At 43.4% G+C, this 20978-nt stretch overlaps 1 protein-coding gene across 2 annotated transcripts in view; it reads right to left on the bottom strand.

The window, feature by feature from the left end:
* LOC123727364 (dolichyl-diphosphooligosaccharide--protein glycosyltransferase subunit STT3B) overlaps nucleotides 1-20978 on the bottom strand; it is an 86725-nt gene that overhangs the window by 10154 nt on the left and 55593 nt on the right. For both annotated transcript variants that reach the window (XM_045696427.1, XM_045696429.1), the window contains 6 exons: nucleotides 19808-19906; nucleotides 18766-18912; nucleotides 15085-15133; nucleotides 13173-13327; nucleotides 10656-10867; nucleotides 203-390 (listed from right to left, as the gene is read on the bottom strand). In XM_045696427.1, coding sequence (XP_045552383.1) covers nucleotides 203-390; nucleotides 10656-10867; nucleotides 13173-13327; nucleotides 15085-15133; nucleotides 18766-18912; nucleotides 19808-19906 — 850 coding nt within the window. The remainder of the gene's footprint in view (nucleotides 1-202; nucleotides 391-10655; nucleotides 10868-13172; nucleotides 13328-15084; nucleotides 15134-18765; nucleotides 18913-19807; nucleotides 19907-20978) is intronic.

The following is a 20978-nucleotide window of genomic DNA, read 5'->3' as shown; positions in this document are numbered from 1 at the left end:
AACAGTGAGAGAGAGAGAGAGAGAGAGAGAGAGAGAGAGAGAGAGAAACAGCGAGAGAGAAACAGCGAGAGAGAGAGAGAGCGAGAGAGAGAGAGAAACAGCGAGAGAGAGAGAGAGCAAGAGAGAGAGAGAAACATTAGGAAACGACAGTTCCAGAGGAAACTAATCAACTGAAGAGAGTGATCAGTGTGTGTGGTCTTACCCATCGTTGTTATAAGAGGCCAGTACAACACTAGGGCTGGAGTAGGCGTTACTAGTAACCCAGGTGCAGTGGACAGCGAACATCATGAGCAGCATCAGCATCAACATGGTGACGATACTCTTAATGTTGGGTCCCAGACCTTCCTCTGTCTTCTCCTGCTCTGAGACGTGCTTACGAACCTTCCCTGCCTGCAGAGGGAGACAGGAACACACATAGAAGTCACACATGACTAAAACTCCTGCAAATACGGTACATTTCCTCAAATATCAGAACCACAAATCCCTCTTCTCATGCAGTGACACAAAAAATATAGACAATTAGTTTGTGGGAAGACACATCCATAGATATGGTATCAGGAAAACGTCACCAGCTCTTGCAAACACCAAAATGAGATCGCCATCAATTGTCTCGACAAAGAAATGAGTAAACAAAATCTAAACCAGTAGTGTACTTTAAATCAAATCAAATGTTATTGGTCCATACACATATTTAACAGATGTTATTGGTCCATACACATATTTAACTTTTTAGTGACGGGGGCAGTATTCGGAAATTCAGATGAATGACGTGCCCAAATTAAACTGCCTGCTACTCGGGACCAGAAGGTAGGATATGCATATTATTAGTAGATTTGGATAGAAAACACTCTGAAGTTTCTAAAACTGTTTGAATGATGTCTGTGAGTATAACAGAACTCATATGGCAGGCAAAAACCTGAGAAAAAATCCAACCAGGAAGTGATTGCCTATCCAAACTAGTGTCTGTGGGGTCATTTTGCACTTCCTAAGGCTTCCACTAGATGTCAACAGTATTTAGAACCTTGTTTCATGCTTCTATTGTTACTGGGGTGAGAATAAGAGCTGACTCAAGCATGAGGCCAATGAGTTATTTACTGCGCAGTCATGCAGGCGCACCGTTCCTTCTTTTTCCTCTGTAATGAATACGCTATTGTCTGCTTTGAATATTATCGAAGATTTATGTTAAAAAGACCCTAAGGATTGATTGTAAACATCGTTTGACATGTTTCTACGAATGGTAATGGAACTTTTTGACTTTTCGTCTCGGGTTTTGCGCTCGCACATTATGCCTTTGGAATAGTGATCTGAACGCGTGAACAAAACAGAGGTATTTGGACATAAATATGGAGTTTATCGAACAAAATGAACATTTGGGTGGGAGTCCTGCGCATTCCGGCAAAGATCAGCAAAGGTTAGAGGTTATTTTCCTGACACCACTCTCCCAGAGCCCTCACCTCCTCCCTGTAGGCCATCTCGTCATTGTTGGTAATCAAGACTACCACTGTAGTGTTGTCTACAAATTTGATGATTGAGTTGGAGGCGTGTGTGGCCACGCAGTCGTGTGTGAACAGGGAGTACAGGAGGGGGCTGAGCACGCACAGATCTATTGGGGCGGTAAGCAAACTGAAGTGTGTCTAGGGTGTCAGGTAAGGGTGGAGGTGATATGATCCTTGACTAGTCTCTCAAAGCACTTCATGGTGACAGAAGTGAGTGCTGCGGGGCGATAGTCATTTAGTTCAGTTATCTTTGCCTTCTTAGGTACAGGAACAATGGTGGCCATCTTGAAGCATGTGGGGACAGCAGACTGGGATAGGGATTAATTGAATATGTCTGTAAACACACCAGCCAGCTGGTCTGCACATGCTCTGAGGACGCGGCTAGGGATGCCGTCTGGGCCGGCAGCCTTGTGAGGGTTAACACGTTTAAATGTCTTTCTCACGTCGGCCATGGAGAAGGTGAGCCCACAGTCCTTGGTAGCGGGCTGCGTCGGTGGCACTGTGTTATAGTCAAAGCGGGGGAAGAATGTGTTTAGCTTGTCCGGAAGCAAGACGTTAGTGTCCACGACATGGCTGGTTTTCCCTTTGTAGGCCGTGTTGTCTGTAGACCCTGCCACATACATCTCGTGTCTGAGCAGTTGAATTGCGACTCCACTTTGTCTCTGTACTGACCTTTTGCCTGTTTGATTGCCTTACGGAGGTAATAACTACATTGTTTGTATTCGACAATATTCCCAGTCACCTTGGCATGGTTAAATGCCGTGGTTCGTGCTTTCAGTTTTGCACAAACGCTGCCATCTATCCTCAGTTTCTGAACTGTACACTGAACGGTATACTGACTATACCGAACTGTATACTGACTATACCGAACTGTATACTGAATACTGACTAAACTGAATACTGTATACTGACTATACTAAACGGAGGAATTGGCTTTGGGGGTGACCAGTGAGATATACCTGCTGGAGCGCGTGCTACGAGTGGGTGCTGCTATGGTGACCAGTGAGCTGAGATAAGGCGGGGCTTTACCTAGCAGAGACTTGTAGATAAGTGGGTTTGTAGCCAGTGGGTTTGGCGAAGAGTATGAAGCGAGGGCCAACCAACGAGAGCGTACAGGTCGCAGTGGTGGGTAGTGTATGGGGCTTTGGTGACAAAATGGATGGCACTGTGATAGACTGCATCCAATTTGTTGAGTAGAGTGTTGGAGGCCATTTTATAGATGACCTCGCCGAAGTCTAGGATCGGTAGGATGGTCAGTTTTACGAGGGTATGTTTGGCAGCATGAGTGAAGGATGCTTTGTTGCAATTCTAGATTTAATTTTGGATTGGAGATGCTTAATGTGAGTCTGGAAGGAGAGTTTACAGTCTAACCAGATAACTAGGTATTTGTAGTTGTCCACGTATTCTAAGTCAGAACCGTCCAGAGTAGTGATGCTGGACGGGCGGGCAGGTGCGAGCAGTGATCGATTGAATGGCATGCATTTAATTTTACTTGCATTTAAGAGCAGTTGGAGGCCACGGAAGGAGAGTTGTATGGCATTGAAGCTCGTCTGGAGGTTAGTTAACACAGTGTCCAAAGAGGGGCCAGAAGTATACAGAATGGTGTCGTCTGCGTAGAGGTGGATCTGAGAATCACCAGTAGCAAGATGTATCATTGATGTATACAGAGAAGAGAGTCGGCCCGAGAATTGAACCCTGTGGAGCCCCCATAGAGACTGCCAGAGGTCCGGACAACAGGCCCTCTGATTTGACACACTGAACTCTATCAGAGAAGTAGTTAGTATACCAGGCGAGGCAATCATTTGAGAAACCAAGGCTGTCGAGTCTGCCAATAAGAATGTGGTGATTGACAGAGTCGAAAGCCTTGGCCAGGTCGATGAATAAGGCTGCATAGTAATGTCTCTTATCGATGGCGGTTATGATGTCGTTTAGGACCTTGAGCGTGGCTGAGGTGCACCCATGACCAGCTCTGAAACCAGATTGCATAGTGGAGAAGGTACGGTGGGATTCGAAATGGTCGGTAATCTGTTTGTTAACTTGGCTTTCGAAGACCTTAGAAAGACAGGGTAGGATAGATATAGGTCTGTAGCAGTTTGCGTCAAGAGTGTCCCCTCCTTTGAAGAGGGGGATGACAGCAGCTGCTTTCCAATCTTTTGGAATCTCAGACGACACGAAAGAGAGGTTGAACAGGCTAGTAATAGGGGTTGCAACAATTTCGGCAGATAATTTTAGAAAGAGAGGGTCCAGACTGCCTAGCCCGGCTGATTTGTAGGGGTCCAGATTTTGCAGCTCTTTCAGAACATCAGCTATCTGGATTTGGGTGAAGGAGAAATGGTGGGGGCTTTGGCGGGTTGCTGTGGAGCGGGTAGGGGTAGCCAGGTGGAAAGCATGGCCAGCCGTAGAGAATTGCTTATTGAAATTCTCAATTATAGTGGATTTATCGGTGGTAACAGTGTTTCCTAGCCTCTGAGCAGTGGGCAGCTGGAAGGAGGTGCTCTTATTCTCCATGGACTTTACAGTGTCCCAGAACTTTTTGGAGTTTGTACTACAGGATGCAAATTTCTGTTTGAAAAAGCTAGCCTTAGCTTTCCTAACTGCCTGTGTATATTTGTTCCTAACTTCCCTGAAAAGTTGCATATCACGGGGGCTATTCCATGCTAATGCAGAACGCCACAGGATGTTTTTGTGCAGGTCAAGGGAAGACAGGTCTGGAGTGAACCAAGGACTATATCTATTCCTAGTTCTACATTTTTTGAATGGGGCATGCTTATTTAAGATGGTGAGGAAGGCACTTTTAAAGAATAACCAGGCATCCTCTACTGACGGGATGAGGTCAATGTCATTCCAGGATACCCCGGCCAGGTCGATTAGAAAGGCCTGCTCGCAGAAGTGTTTGAGGGAGCGTTTGACAGTGATGAGGGGTGGTCGTTTGATCGCAGACCCATTACGGATGCAGGCAATGAGGCAGTGATCGCTGAGATCTTGATTGAAAACAGCAGAGGTGTATTTGGAGGGCGAGTTAGTTAGGATGATATCTATGAGGGTGCCCGTGTTTACAGATTTGGGGTTGTACCTGGTAGGTGCATTGATAATTTGTGTGAGATTGAGGGCATCAAACTTAGATTGTAGGATGGCCGGGGTGTTAAACATGTCCCAGTTTAGGTCACCTAGTAGCACGAGCTCAGAAGATATATGGGGGGCAATCAATTCACATATGGTGTCGAGGGCACAGCTGGGGCAGAGGGTGGTATATAGCAAGCGGCAACAGTGAGAGACTTGTTTCTGGAAAGGTGCATTTTTAGAAGTAGAAGCTCGAATTGTTTGGGTACAGACCTGGATAGTAAGATGGAACTCTACAGGCTATCTCTGCAGTAGATTGCAACACCGTCCCCTTTGGCAGTTCTATCTTGGCGGAAAATGTTACAGTTAGGGATGGAGATTTCAGGGTTTTTGGTGGTTTTCCTAAGCCAGTATTCAGACACGGCTAATGAACTGTGTTGTGAATACTGACTATACTGAACTGTATACTGACTATACTAAACTGAATACTGACTATACTAAACTGAATACTGACTATACTAAACTGTTGTCACGCCCTGACCTGAGAGAGTCGTTTTTCTCTGTTTGGTTAGGTCAGGGTGTGACATGGGGTGGGCATTCTATGTGTTGTATGTCTATGTTGGATTTCTTTGTTTTGGGCCGAGTATGGTTCCTAGGAATCATACTTAGGCAGCCTTTTCCCCACCTGTGTTTGTGGGTTATTATTATTTCCGTGTGTGTACGCCACAGCTGCGTTACGTTTCTTGCTGTTTACCTGTTTATTGTTTTGGTTCGGTTTTCTTCAAATAAAGATGTGGAATTACCGGCTCATATATGACAGGGAATTTGAAGATAGAGAACGTGACAACTGTATACTGAATACTGACTATACTGAACTGAATACTGACTATACCGAACTGTATACTGAATACTGATTATACCAAACTGTATACTGAATACTGACTATACCGAACTCTATACTGAATACTGACTATACCGAACTGTATACTGTATACTGACTATACTGAACTGTATAGTGAATACTGACTATACTGAATTGTATACTGAATTCTGACTATACTAAACTGAATACTGACTATACCGAACTGTATACTGAATACTGATTATACCAAACTGTATACTGAATACTGACTATACCGAACTGTATACTGAATACTGACTATACCGAACTGTATACTGAATACTGACTATACTGAACTGTATACTGACTATACAGTGAATACTGACTATACTGAACTGTATACTGACTATACAGTGAATACTGACTATACCGAACTGTATACTGACTATACCGAAATGTATACTGAATACTGACTATACCGAGCTGTATACTGAATACTGACTATACTGAACTGTATACTGACTATACAGTGAATACTGACTATACTGAACTGTATACTGACTATACAGTGAATACTGACTATAGCGAACTGTATACTGACTATACCGAAATGTATACTGACTATACCGAAATGTATACTGAATACTGACTATACCGAACTGTATACTGAATACTGACTATGCTGAACTGTAAACTGACTATACAGTGAATACTGACTATACCGAACTGTATACTGAACACGGACTATACTGAACTGTATACTGACTATACTGAACTGAATACTGACTATACCGAACTGTATACTGTATACTGACTATACTGAACTGTATAGTGAATACTGACTATACTGAATTGTATACTGAATACTGACTATACTAAACTGAATACTGACTATACTGAACTGTATAGTGAATACTGACTATACTGAACTGAATACTGACTATACTGAACTGAATACTGACTATACCGAACTGTATACTGAATACTGACTATACTGAACTGTATACTGAATACTGACTATACTGAACTGCACTGATACTGACTATACTAAACTGAATACTGACTATACCGAAATGTATACTGAATACTGAACTGTATACTGACTATACTGAACTGCATAGTGAATACTGACTATACTGAACTGCATAGTGAATACTGACTATACTAAACTGTATACTGAATACTGACTATACTAAACTGTATACTGAATACTGACTATACTAAACTGAATACAGACTATACCGAAATGTATACTGAATACTGACTATACTGAACTGTATAGTGAATACTGACTATATTGAACTGTATACTGACTATACTGAACTGTATACTGACTATACTGAACTGTATACTGAATACTGACTATACTGAACTGTATAGTGAATACTGACTATATTGAACTGTATACTGAATACTGACTATACTGAACTGTATACTGACTATACTGAACTGTATACTGAATACTGACTATACTGAACTGTATAGTGAATACTGACTATATTGAACTGTATACTGAATACTGACTATACTGAACTGTATACTGACTATACCGAACTGTACACTGAATACTGACTATACTGAACTGTATACTGACTATACTGAACTGTATACTGACTATACTGAACTGTATACTGACTATACTGAACTGTATACTGAATACTGACTATACTGAACTGCATAGTGAATACTGACTATACTGAACTGCATAGTGAATACTGACTATACTAAACTGTATACTGAATACTGACTATACTAAACTGTATACTGAATACTGACTATACTAAACTGAATACAGACTATACCGAAATGTATACTGAATACTGACTATACTGAACTGTATAGTGAATACTGACTATATTGAACTGTATACTGACTATACTGAACTGTATACTGACTATACTGAACTGTATACTGAATACTGACTATACTGAACTGTATAGTGAATACTGACTATATTGAACTGTATACTGAATACTGACTATACTGAACTGTATACTGACTATACTGAACTGTATACTGAATACTGACTATACTGAACTGTATAGTGAATACTGACTATATTGAACTGTATACTGAATACTGACTATACTGAACTGTATACTGACTATACCGAACTGTACACTGAATACTGACTATACTGAACTGTATACTGACTATACTGAACTGTATACTGACTATACTGAACTGTATACTGACTATACTGAACTGTATACTGAATACTGACTATACTGAACTGTATACTGACTATATTGAACTGTATACTGAATACTGACTATACTGAACTGTATACTGACTATACTGAACTGTACACTGAATACTGACTATACTGAACTGTATACTGAATACTGACTATACTGAACTGAATACTGACTATACTGAACTGTATACTGACTATATTGAACTGTATACTGAATACTGACTGTACTGAACTGTATACTGACTATATTGAACTGTATACTGACTATACCGAACTGTATACTGAATACTGACTATACTGAACTGTATACTGAATACTGACTATACTGAACTGTATAGTGAATACTGACTATACTGAACTGCATAGTGAATACTGACTATACTGAACTGTATACTGACTATACTGAACTGTATACTGACTATACTGAACTGTATACTGAATACTGACTATACTGAACTGTATAGTGAATACTGACTATATTGAACTGTATACTGAATATACTGAACTGTATACTGAACTGTATACTGAATACTGACTATACTGAACTGTATAGTGAATACTGACTATATTGAACTGTATACTGAATACTGACTATACTGAACTGTATACTGACTATACCGAACTGTACACTGAATACTGACTATACTGAACTGTATACTGACTATACTGAACTGTATACTGACTATACTGAACTGTATACTGACTATACTGAACTGTATACTGAATACTGACTATACTGAACTGTATACTGACTATATTGAACTGTATACTGAATACTGACTATACTGAACTGTATACTGACTATACTGAACTGTATACTGAACTGTATACTGAATACTGACTATACTGAACTGTATAGTGAATACTGACTATATTGAACTGTATACTGAATACTGACTATACTGAACTGTATACTGACTATACTGAACTGTATACTGAATACTGACTATACTGAACTGTATACTGACTATATTGAACTGTACACTGAATACTGACTATACTGAACTGTATACTGAATACTGACTATACTGAACTGTACACTGAATACTGACTATACTGAACTGTATATTGACTACTGACTATACTGAACTGAATACTGACTATACTGAACTGTATACTGACTATACTGAAATGTATACTGAATACTGACTATACTGAACTGTATACTGACTACTGACTATACTGAACTGAATACTGACTATACCGAACTGTATACGGAATACTGACTATACCGAACTGTATACTGAATACTGACTATACCGAACTGTATACTGACTACTGACTATACTGAACTGTATACTGACTACTGACTATACTGAACTGAATACTGACTATACTGAACTGTATACTGAATACTGACTAAACTGAATACTGACTATATTGAACTGTATACTGAATACTGACTATATTGAACTGTATACTGAATACACTGAACTGTATACTGACTATACCGAACTGTATACTGAATACTGAATACACTGAACTGTATACTGACTATACCGAACTGTATACTGAATACTGACTATACTGAACTGTATATTGACTATATTGAACTATATACTGAATACTGACTATACTGAACTGTATACTGAATACTGACTATACTGAACGGTATACTGTATACTGAACTAAAATATAAATGCAACATGTAAAGTGTTGGTCCCATGTTTCATGAGCTGAAATAAAAGATCCCAGAAATGTTCCACACTCACAAAAAGCTTTTCTCTCAGATTTTGGCCACAAAATTGTTTACATCCCTGTTAGTGAGCATTTCTCCTTTGCCAAGATAATCCATCCACCTGACAGGTGTCGCATATCAAGAAGCTGATTAAATAGCATGATCATTACACAGGTGCACCTTGTGCTGGGGACACAAAGGCCACTCTAAAATGTACAGTTTAGTCCCACAACACAATGCCACAGATGTCTCATCTTTTGAGGGAGCGTGCAATTGGCATCCTGACTGCAGGAATGTCCGCGAGAGCTGTTGCCAGAGAACTGCATGTTAATTTCTCTATCATAAGCCGATTCCAACGTCGTTTTAGAGAATTTGTCAGTACGTCCAACCGGCCTCACAACCACAGACTGTAACCAGGCCAGCCCAGGACCTCCACATCCGGCTTCTTCACCTCCGTGATGGTCTGAGACCAGCCACCCGGACAGCTGATGAAACTGAGGAGTATTTCTGTCTGGAATAAAGACCTTTTGTGGAGAAAAACTCATTCTGATTGGCTGGGCCTCACTCCCCAGTGGGTGGGCCTGGCTGCCAAGTGGGTGGGTCTATGCCCTATGCCCAGCACAGGAAGGGTGTCAAGGCCCTGTCCAAAATAGGGAATAGGGTGTCAAGGCCCTGTCCAAAATAGGGAATAGGGTGTCAAGGCCCTGTCCAAAATAGGGAATAGGGTGTCAAGGCCCTGTCCAAAATAGGGAATAGGGTGTCAAGGCCCTGTCCAAAATAGGGAATAGGGTGTCAAGGCCTGTCCAAAATAGGGAATAGGGTGTCAAGGCCCTGTCCAAAATAGGGAATAGTGTCAAGGCCCTGTCCAAAAAGGGAATAGGTGTCAAGGCCCTGTCCAAAATAGGGAATAGGGTGTCAAGGCCCTGTCCAAAATAGGGAATAGGGTGTCAAGGCCCTGTCCAAAAGTAGTGCACTACATATGAAACAGGGTACCAAAGCTCTGACTACTGCAGTGCAACGTAGTGCCATACAGTAGATACGGATTTAAAGGTACTGAAGCTCTGGCCAAAAGAAGTGGACTATGTAGGGAATAATGTACCATTTAGAACCCATCCTCATATCTTATCATAGAGGTTTCCAGAGTTCCTCTAGTTATCCTCATACCTTATCATAGAGGTTTCCAGAGTTCCTCTAGTCATTCCTCATACCTTATCATAGAGGTTTCCAGAGTTCCTCTAGTCATTCCTCATATCTTATCATAGAGGTTTCCAGAGTTCCTCTAGTCATTCCTTATATCTTATCATAGAGGTTTCCAGAGTTCCTCTAGTTATCCTCATACCTTATCATAAAGGTTTCCAGAGTTCCTCTTGTCATTCCTCATACCTTATCATAGAGGTTTCCAGAGTTCCTCTTGTCGTCCTCATCACTACTGTCCTCTATGGGAGGGCTCTCCCTCTTCATGTCGTCCCCTAGGTAGTGTTCAAACACGCTGGAGAAGGCTATAGCTGACAGCATACACACTACGGGGGTCAGGGTCAGCATCAGACGGACCATCACTCCAGCAAAGTAGACAGCACTGATGGCATACAGGGCCACTAGGGGGAGAGAGAGAGAGCAGGGTTATAGTTTAACACAGTGGGTTAAGGTTTAATAGACTGGGTTATAGTTTAATACACTGGGTTAGGGTTTAATACACTGGGTTATAGTTTAACACACTGGGTTAAGGTTTAATACACTGGGTTATAGTTTAATACACTGGGTTAGGGTTTAATACACTGGGTTATAGTTTAATACACTGGGTTATAGTTTAATACACTGGGTTAGGGTTTAATACACTGGGTTAGGGTTTAATACACTGGGTTAGGGTTTAACACACTGGGTTAGGGTTTAACACACTGGGTTAGGGTTTAACACACTGGGTTAGGGTTTAACACACTGGGTTAGGGTTTAACACACTGGGTTAGGGTTTAACACACTGGGTTAGGGTTTAACACACTGGGTTAGGGTTTAATACACTGGGTTAGGGCTTAATACACTGGGTTATAGTTGAATACACTGGGTTATAGTTGAATACACTGGGTTATAGTTGAATACACTGGGTTAGGGTTTAATACACTGGGTTAGGGTTTAATACACTGGGTTAGGGTTTAATACACTGGGTTAAGGTTTAATACACTGGGTTAGGGTTTAATACACTGGGTTAGGGTTTAATACACTGGGTTAGGGCTTAATACACTGGGTTATAGTTTAATACACTGGGTTATAGTTTAATACACTGGGTTATAGTTTAATACACTGGGTTATAGTTTAATACACTGGGTTATAGTTTAATACACTGGGTTATAGTTTAACACACTGGGTTAAGGTTTAATACACTGGGTTATAGTTGAATACACTGGGTTAGGGTTTAATACACTGGGTTAGGGTTTAATACACTGGGTTAGGGTTTAATACACTGGGTTAGGGTTTAACACACTGGGTTAGGGTTTAACACACTGGGTTAGGGTTTAACACACTGGGTTAGGGCTTAATACACTGGGTTATAGTTTAATACACTGGGTTATAGTTTAATACACTGGGTTATAGTTTAATACACTGGGTTATAGTTTAATACACTGGGTTAGGGTTTAATACACTGGGTTAGGGTTTAATACACTGGGTTAGGGTTTAATACACTGGGTTAGGGTTTAATACACTGGGTTAGGGTTTAATACACTGGGTTAGGGTTTAATACACTGGGTTAGGGTTTAATACACTGGGTTAGGGTTTAATACACTGGGTTAGGGTTTAATACACTGGGATAGGGTTTAATACACTGGGGTAGGGTTTAATACACTGGGTTAGGGTTTAATACACTGGGTTATAGTTTAACACACTGGGTTAGGGTTTAATACACTGGGTTAGGGTTTAATACACTGAGTTATAGTTTAACACACTGGGTTAAGGTTTAACACACTACTCTCTCTGAGAAGTAGACTGCACTGATAGCATCCAGAACCACTAGGAACAGCAGGGTTAAACACAGAGATCCTATTAAAGAACCACTAGGAACAGCAGGGTTAACACAGAGATCCTATTAAAGAACCACTAGGAACAGCAGGGTTAACACAGAGATCCTATTAAAGAACCACTAGGAACAGCAGGGTTAAACACAGAGATCCTATTAAAGAACCACTAGGAACAGCAGGGTTAACACAGAGATCCTATTAAAGAACCACTAGGAACAGCAGGGTTAACACAGAGATCCTATTAAAGAACCACTAGGAACAGCAGGGTTAACACAGAGATCCTATTAAAGAACCACTAGGAACAGCAGGGTTAAACACAGAGATCCTATTAAAGAACCACTAGGAACAGCAGGGTTAACACAGAGATCCTATTAAAGAACCACTAGGAACAGCAGGGTTAACACAGAGATCCTATTAAAGAACCACTAGGAACAGCAGGGTTAACACAGAGATCCTATTAAATAACCACTAGGAACAGCAGGGTTAACACAGAGATCCTATTAAAGAACCACTAGGAACAGCAGGGTTAACACAGAGATCCAGAATGGTTTCTAACTACATCCTGTTTTTCCTGTATCGTAGGGGAACCCATGTATCTAGACACGTATCAAATCACCTTGAAAGGGAAAGATGCACATCCCTAGAGAGTAGACTGTACAGCCCTGTGTGTGTGTGTGTGTGTGTGTGTGTGTGTGTGTTGACTTGAATGGTAATGATTGCTGTAGTCATTCTATTTCTATGGTCACACACACACCTGCATAAAGAAACACACACCTGCACACACACACACGCCATGCCATCTAACTGTAGACGTGCTTGTGTGTGTGTGTGTGTGTGTGTGTGTGTGTGTGTGTGTGTGTGTGTGTGTGTGTCGGCTGCCATGCCATCTTACCGAAGACTCTCTCATCGTTGATGTTCTTGATGCAGAACCAGAGTCCAGCAGGAAAGGTACAGACCAGGATGTGGAGGTCGAAGAAGAACGAGACCCAGGTGGTGGGCTGGTGCTCCGACACAGAAGCTATGATGGGGATGTGGATCTTAGCATACCTGGAGAGAGGAGAGAGGGAGAGGAGGGAGAAGAGAGAGGGAGAAGAGAGAGGGAGAGAGGGAGAGGAGGGAGAAGAGAGAGGGAGAAGAGAGAGGGAGAGGAGGGAGAAGAGAGAGGGAGAAGAGAGAGGGAGAGAAGGGAGAAGAGAGAGAGAAGAGGGAGAAGAGAGAGGGAGAGGAGGGAGAAGAGAGAGAGAAGAGGGAGAAGAGAGAGGGAGAGGAGGGAGAAGAGAGAGGGAGAAGAGAGAGAAGGGAGAAGAGAGAGAGAAGAGGGAGAAGAGAGAGGGAGAGGAGGGAGAAGAGAGAGGGAGAAGAGCGAGGGAGAGAAGGGAGAAGAGAGAGAGAAGAGGGAGAAGAGAGAGGGAGAGGAGGGAGAAGAGAGAGGGAGAGGAGGGAGAAGAGAGAGGGAGAGAAGGGAGAAGAGAGAGGGAGAGAAGGTAGAAGAGAGAGGGAGAGGAGGGAGAAGAGAGAGGGAGAGGAGGGAGAAGAGAGAGGGAGGAGGGAGAAGAGAGGGGGAGAGGAGGGAGAAGAGAGAGGGAGAAGAGAGAGGGAGAGGAGGGAGAAGAGAGAGGGAGAAGAGAGAGGGAGAGAAGGGAGAAGAGAGAGAGAAGAGGGAGAAGAGAGAGGGAGAGGAGGGAGAAGAGAGAGGGAGAAGAGAGAGGGAGAGAAGGGAGAAGAGAGAGAGAAGAGGGATAAGAGAGAGGGAGAGGAGGGAGAAGAGAGAGGGAGAAGAGAGAGGGAGAGAAGGGAGAAGAGAGAGAGAAGAGGGAGAAGAGAGAGAGAAGAGGGAGAAGAGAGAGGGAGAGGAGGGAGAAGAGAGAGAGAAGAGAGAGGGAGAGAAGGGAGAAGAGAGAGAGAAGAGGGAGAAGAGAGAGGGAGAGGAGGGAGAAGAGAGAGGGAGAGGAGGGAGAAGAGAGAGGGAGAGAAGGGAGAAGAGAGAGGGAGAGAAGGGAGAAGAGAGAGGGAGAGAAGGGAGAAGAGAGAGGGAGAGGAGGGAGAAGAGAGAGGGAGAGGAGGGAGAAGAGAGAGGGAGAAGAGAGAGGGAGAGGAGGGAGAAGAGAGGGAGAAGAGAGAGGGAGAGAAGGGAGAAGAGAGAGAAGAGGGAGAAGAGAGAGGGAGAGGAGGGAGAAGAGAGAGAGAAGAGGGAGAAGAGAGAGGGAGAGGAGGGAGAAGAGAGAGGGAGAAGAGAGAGGGAGAGAAGGGAGAAGAGAGAGAGAAGAGGGAGAAGAGAGAGGGAGAGGAGGGAGAAGAGAGAGGGAGAAGAGAGAGGGAGAGAAGGGAGAAGAGAGAGAGAAGAGGGAGAAGAGAGAGGGAGAGGAGGGAGAAGAGAGAGGGAGAATGGGGTGGGGTGAGGGAGGGAGGGAGAAGAGATAAGAGAGAGGGAGAATGGGGTGGGGTGAGGGAGGGAGGGAGGGAGGGAGGGAGGGAGGGAGGGAGGGAGGGAGGGAGGGAGAAGAGAGGAGGGAAGGGAAGGAGGGAGAGATTTATAGTATTTATCTGAAGTGTCTGTGGAAGGTTGTGGCTACAGTAAGTGAGTGGACATTGACAGAAAGAGGAACACAGTGTATAGTTGGTAAAGGTGATCCACAGGGAGTAAAACTGGACACACGTTGACACGACCCACACTGCACTGCAGCAGAACACGCACACTTTCTCTGAGACAAATAGACAGCTGATTCGGCACTCTGACAGCCTTCTCGCTCTACGACAGAGGCCGGTGTGTGTGTGTGTGTGTGTGTACTGTTTAGTGCACTTACCCTGTATCCCACAGTGAATAGAATCGACCACTCCAAGGAGCGATGTGTCCTAAAACACAATGAACATTATTAAGTACAGCACAGTTATGATCAAGTAAACAATCACACACACGTTAGGTTTTGGGGACCAACAATTGATTCCCATTCAAAATCCTATTTTCCCTAACTCCTAAACTCCTAACTCCTAAACTCCTAACCTCCTAAACTCCTAACCTCCTAAACTCCTAACCTCCTAAACTCCTAACCTCCTAAACTCCTAACCTCCTAAACTCCTAACCTCCTAAACTCCCGACCTCCTAAACTCCCGACCTCCTAAACTCCCGACCTCCTAAACTCCCGACCTCCTAAACTCCCGACCTCCTAAACTCCCGACCTCCTAAACTCCCGACACCTGTACTAGTCATGGTTGAATTACCAGTGGGCTACCTACACCTGTACTAGTCAAGGTTGAATTACCAGTGGGCTACCTACACCTGTACTAGTCAAGGTTGAATTACCAGTGGGCTACCTACACCTGTACTAGTCATGGTTGAATTACCAGTGGGCTATCTACACCTGTACTAGTCAAGGTTGAATTACCAGTGGGCTATCTACACCTGTACTAGTCAAGGTTGAATTACCAGTGGGCTACCTACACCTGTACTAGTCAAGGTTGAATTACCAGTGGGTTACCTACACCTGTACTAGTCAAGGTTGAATTACCAGTGGGCTACCTACACCTGTACTAGTCAAGGTTGAATTACCAGTGGGCTACCTACACCTGTACTAGTCAAGGTTGAATTACCAGTGGGTTATCTACACCTGTACTAGTCATGGTTGAATTACCAGTGGGTTATCTACACCTGTACTAGTCAAGGTTGAATTACCAGTGGGTTATCTACACCTGTACTAGTCAAGGTTGAATTACCGGTGGGCTATGAATTACCGGTGGGCCCCATTGATTTCGTAAGTCCATCTTAATCAGATAGAGTGACTTACGAAATCAATATTATTAAAAACTGCAAACATTTCTCTCCGCCCCAAGGCAAAATGTCTAGAATTGCAGCAAACTTGCTTAAAAACTGCTAAATGTTCTCTACTCTCCATGGCAACGTGTAGAATTGCAGTCAATTCATTATAAAACTTTTTTTCTTCTCCTCTGTTAAGAGAGGGGCCGCTAAAATGTTTTGCTCGCAAGGGCCCCCAAAAGGTCAGGGCTGGCTCTGACTGCATGTGTGGGTATAGATGTGGGTATAGATGTGGGTATAGATGTGGGTATAGATGTGGGTACAGATGTGGGTACAGATGTAGGGTACAGATGTGGGTATAGATGTGGGTATAGATGTGGGTATAGATGTGGGTATAGATGTGGGGTATAGATGTGGGTATAGATGTGGGGTATAGATGTGGGTACAGATGTGGGTATAGATGTGGGTATAGATGTGGGTATAGATGTGGGTACAGATGTGGGTACAGATGTGGGTACGGATGTGGGTACGGATGTGGGTACGGATGTGGGTACGGATGTGGGTACGGATGTGGGTACAGATGTGGGTACGGATGTGGGTACGGATGTGGGTATGGATGTTGGTACAGATGTGGGTACAGATGTGGATACGGATGTGGATGTGGGTATGGATGTGGGTACGGATGTGGGTATGGATGTGGGTATAGATGTGGGTACGGATGTGGGTACGGATGTGGGTACGGATGTGGGTATAGATGTCGGTATGGATGCGGGTATGGATGTGGGTATAGATGTGGGTATGGATGTGGGTACGGATGTGGGTATAGATGTGGGTATAGATGTGGGTATGGATGTGGGTACGGATGTGGGTATAGATGTGGGTATAGATGTCGGTATAGATGCGGGTATGGATGTGGGTATGGATGTGGGTATAGATGTGGGTATAGATGTGGGTATGGATGCGGGTATGGATGCGGCCCCTCATGACGAGTTCAGTTTTTTTGTGGAATCCACCCTCATCAAAGTGGCCCATCCCTGGTATTGACCTACAGTGCCTTGCAAACGTCTTCATCCCCCTTGGCGTTTTTCCTATTCTGTTTCATTACAACCTGTAATTTAACATAATTTTTATTTGAATTTCATGTAATGGACATACAGAAAATAGTCCACATTGGTGAAGTGAAATGAAAAAAAGAACTTGTTTCAAAAAATGTATAAAAATATAAAACAGAATAGTGGTGCGTGCATATACAGTATATTCACCCTTCGCTATGAAGCCCTTAAAAAAGATCTGGTGCAACCAATTACCTCCAGAAGTCACATAATTAGTTCAATAAAGTCCACCTGTGTGCAATCTAAGTGTCACATGAACTGTCACATGATCTCAGTATATATACACCTGTTCTGAAAGGCCCCAGAGTCTGCAACACCACCAAGCAAGAGGCACCACCAAGCAAGAAGCACCATGAAGACCAAGGAGCTCTCCAAACAGGTCAGGGACAAAGTTGTGGAGAAGTACAGATCAGGGTTGGGCTATAAAAAAATATCAGAAACTTTGAACATCCCACGGAGCGCCATTAAATCCATTATAAAAAAATTGAAAGAATATGGCACCACAACAATCCTGCCAAGAGAGGGCCGCCCACCAAAACTCACAGACCAGGCAAGGTGGGCACTAATCAGAGAGGCAACAAAGAGACCAAAGATAACCCTGAAGGAGCTGCAAAGCTCCACAGCGGAGATTGGAGTATCTGTCCATAGGACCACTTTAAGCCGTACACTCCACAGAGCTGGGCTTTACGGAAGAGTGGCCAGAAATAAATAAGCAAACATGTTTGGTGTTCGCCAAAAGGCATGTGGGAGACTCCCCAACCATATGGAAGAAGGTACTCTGGTCAAATGAGACTAAAATTCAGCTTTTTGGCCATCAAGGAAAATGCTATGTCTGGCGCAAACCCAACACCTCTCATCACCCCGAGAATACCATCCCCACAGTGAAGCATGGTGGTGGCAGCATCATGCTGTGGGGATGTTTTTCATCGGCAGGGACTGGGAAACTGGTCAGAATTGAAGGAATGATAGATGGCGCTAAATACAGGGAAATTCTTGAGGGAAACCTGTTTCAGTCTTCAAGAGATTTGAGACTGGGACGGAGGTTCACCTTCCAGCAGGACAATGACCCTAAGCAATGACCCTTGCTAAAGCAACACTTGAGTGGTTTAAGGGGAAACATTTAAATGTCTTGGAATGGCCTAGTCAAAGCCCAGACCTCAATCCAATTGAGAATCTGTGGTATCACTTAAAGATTGCTGTACACCAGCAGAACCCATCCAACTTGAAGGAGCTGGAGCAGTTTTGCCTTGAAGAATGAGCAAAAATCCCAGTGGCTAGATGTGCCAAGCTTATAGAGACATACCCCAAGAGACTTGTAGCTGTAATTGCTGCAAAAGGTGGGTCTACAAAGTATTGACTTTGGGGGGGTGAATAGTTATGCACGCTCAAGTTTTCAGTTTTTTTTGTCTTTTTTCTTGTTTGTTTCACAATAAAAAATATTTTGCATCTTCAAAGTTGTAGACATGATGTGTAAATCAAATGATACAACCCCCCCAAATCTATTTTAATTCCAGGTTGCAAGGCAACAAAATAGGAAAAATGCCAAGGGGGATGAATACTTTCGCAAGCCACTGTACCTGTATACAGTAAGTCAGGTATATAACAGCACTGTGTTGACCTACCTGTATAAGTCAGGTATATAACAGTGAGGAAGACTGCCCCAGCAGCCAGAGAGACCCCCAGGAAGAACAGGGTCTGGAACTCCTGTCTGGTCAGTCTGTCTTTCAGGTACTGGAGGAAGGCATAGGCCTGGAGCAACGCAAACACACCTGGTAGAGAGAGGGGAGGAGAGAGGAGAGAAAGAGAGAGCGAGGAGAGATGAGAGAGAGCGAGAGAGAGGGGGGAGGAGAGAGAGAGAGGGGGAGAGAGGAAAGAGGAGAGAGAGAAGGGCGAGAGAGAGAGAGAGAGAGAGAGAGAGAGAGAGAGAGAGAGAGAGAGAGAGAGAGAGAGAGAGAGTTTACATTATACCCCTGTACAGGTAGGGAGAGGGAGGGGTGTCAACAAGCATCCATCACAGCAACATGCATCTCTATGCCTATAGAAGGTCTAATACACAGTGAGCTCCAAAAGTATTGGGACAGTAGCGACCCATCTTTTGTTGTTTTGGTTCTGTACTCCAGCACTTTGGATTTAAAATGATACAATGACTAGGAGGTTAAAGTGCAGACTCAGATTTAATAGGATATTTTCATATCGGCTGAACCGTTTAAAAAAAAAAACTTTCTGTACATAGTCCTCCCATTTTACAGGACCAAAAGTATTGGGACAAATTCACATATGTGTATTAAAGTAGTCAAAATTGAAGTATTTGGAACCATATTCATAGCACACAATGACTACATCAAGCTTGAGACTTTACACATTTGTTGTATGTATTTTACGGATAATCCTGAATGAATCGTGAGTAATGAGTGACAAAGTTAGATGCTGAAATATCATACCCCCCCCCCTTTCCAAAAAATGCTAACCTCCCCTGTTAAAACAACCCAAAAAACAGTCCCAATACTTTTGGAGCTCACTGTATCACTGTATGTCTCCCTATATAATCATTACATGGCTATCCATCTATCTAATCACTTGTCTGGAGCTGGGGGTGATAACAGGAAACGTCCAGAGTCAACTCTGTACAAGGGCAGCATCCTGTCCCAGGTGATTGGTCCTTACCTGCTGCAGCCATGTGTTCGCTGGTCCTGATTGGCTGGAAGCCCACAAAGGGGATCTGCATGGAGAGCACCAGACCAACGATGTAGAACGTACTGTAAGCTGTGGAGACAGACAGCGTTAACACACGACAGCGTTAACACACGACAGCGTTAACACACGACAAACAAACAGAGAAAGACAAAGACAGAGAAAGAGCCAGACTCCATTTCTATCCTGGGGGATGATAGCATCCCTTGTTCTCTTGTCTGGTGGCAGCAGACCCACAGACAGAAACCATTAAGCCTGCAGCCTCACAGACAGAAACCATTAAGCCTGCAGCCTCACAGAGAGAAACCATTAAGCCTGCAGCCTCACAGAGAGAAACCATTAAGCCTGCAGCCTCACAGAGAGAAACCACTACCTTCAAACTCAGTGCCTCATTGCATGACATCATGGGAAAATCAAAAGAAATCAGCCAAGACCTCAGAAAAAAATTGTAGACCTACACAAGTCTGGTTCATCCTTGGGAGCAATTTCCAAATGCCTGAAGGTACCACATTCATCTGTACAAACAATAGTACGCAAGTATAAACACCATAAGACCACGCAGCCGTCATACCGCTCAGGAAGAAGACGCGTTCTGTCTCCTAGAGATGAACGTACTTTGGTGCGAAAAGTGCAAATCAATCCCAGAACAACAGCAAAGGACCTTGTGAAGATGCTGGAGGAAACAGGTATAAAAGTATCTATATCCACAGTAAAACGAGTCCTATATCGACATAACCTGAAAGGCCGCTCAGCAAGAAGAAGCCACTGCTCAAAAACCGCCATAAAAAAAGCCAGACTACGGTTTGCAACTGCACATGGGGACAAAGATCGTACTTTTTGGAGAAATGTCCTCTGGTCTGATGAAACACAAATAGAACTGTTTGGCCATAATGACCATCGTTATGTTTGGAGGAAAAAGGGGGAGGCTTGCAAGCTGAAGAACACCATCCCAACCGTGAAGCACGGGGGTGGCAGCATCATGTTGTGGGGGTGCTTTGCTGCAGGAGGGACTGGTGCACTTCACAAAATAGATGGCATCATGAGGTAAGAAAAGTATGTGGATATATTGAAGCAACATCTCAAGACATCAGTCAGGAAGTTAAAGCTTGGTCACAAATGGGTCTTCCAAATGGACAATGACCCC

This window comes from Salmo salar, chromosome ssa02 (assembly GCF_905237065.1).
Source record: "Salmo salar chromosome ssa02, Ssal_v3.1, whole genome shotgun sequence".
In the NCBI taxonomy this organism is placed as follows: Eukaryota; Metazoa; Chordata; class Actinopteri; order Salmoniformes; family Salmonidae; genus Salmo; species Salmo salar.
The sequence above is the reverse complement of the archived record's forward strand: the minus strand, read 5'-3'. Positions and strand labels throughout refer to the sequence as shown.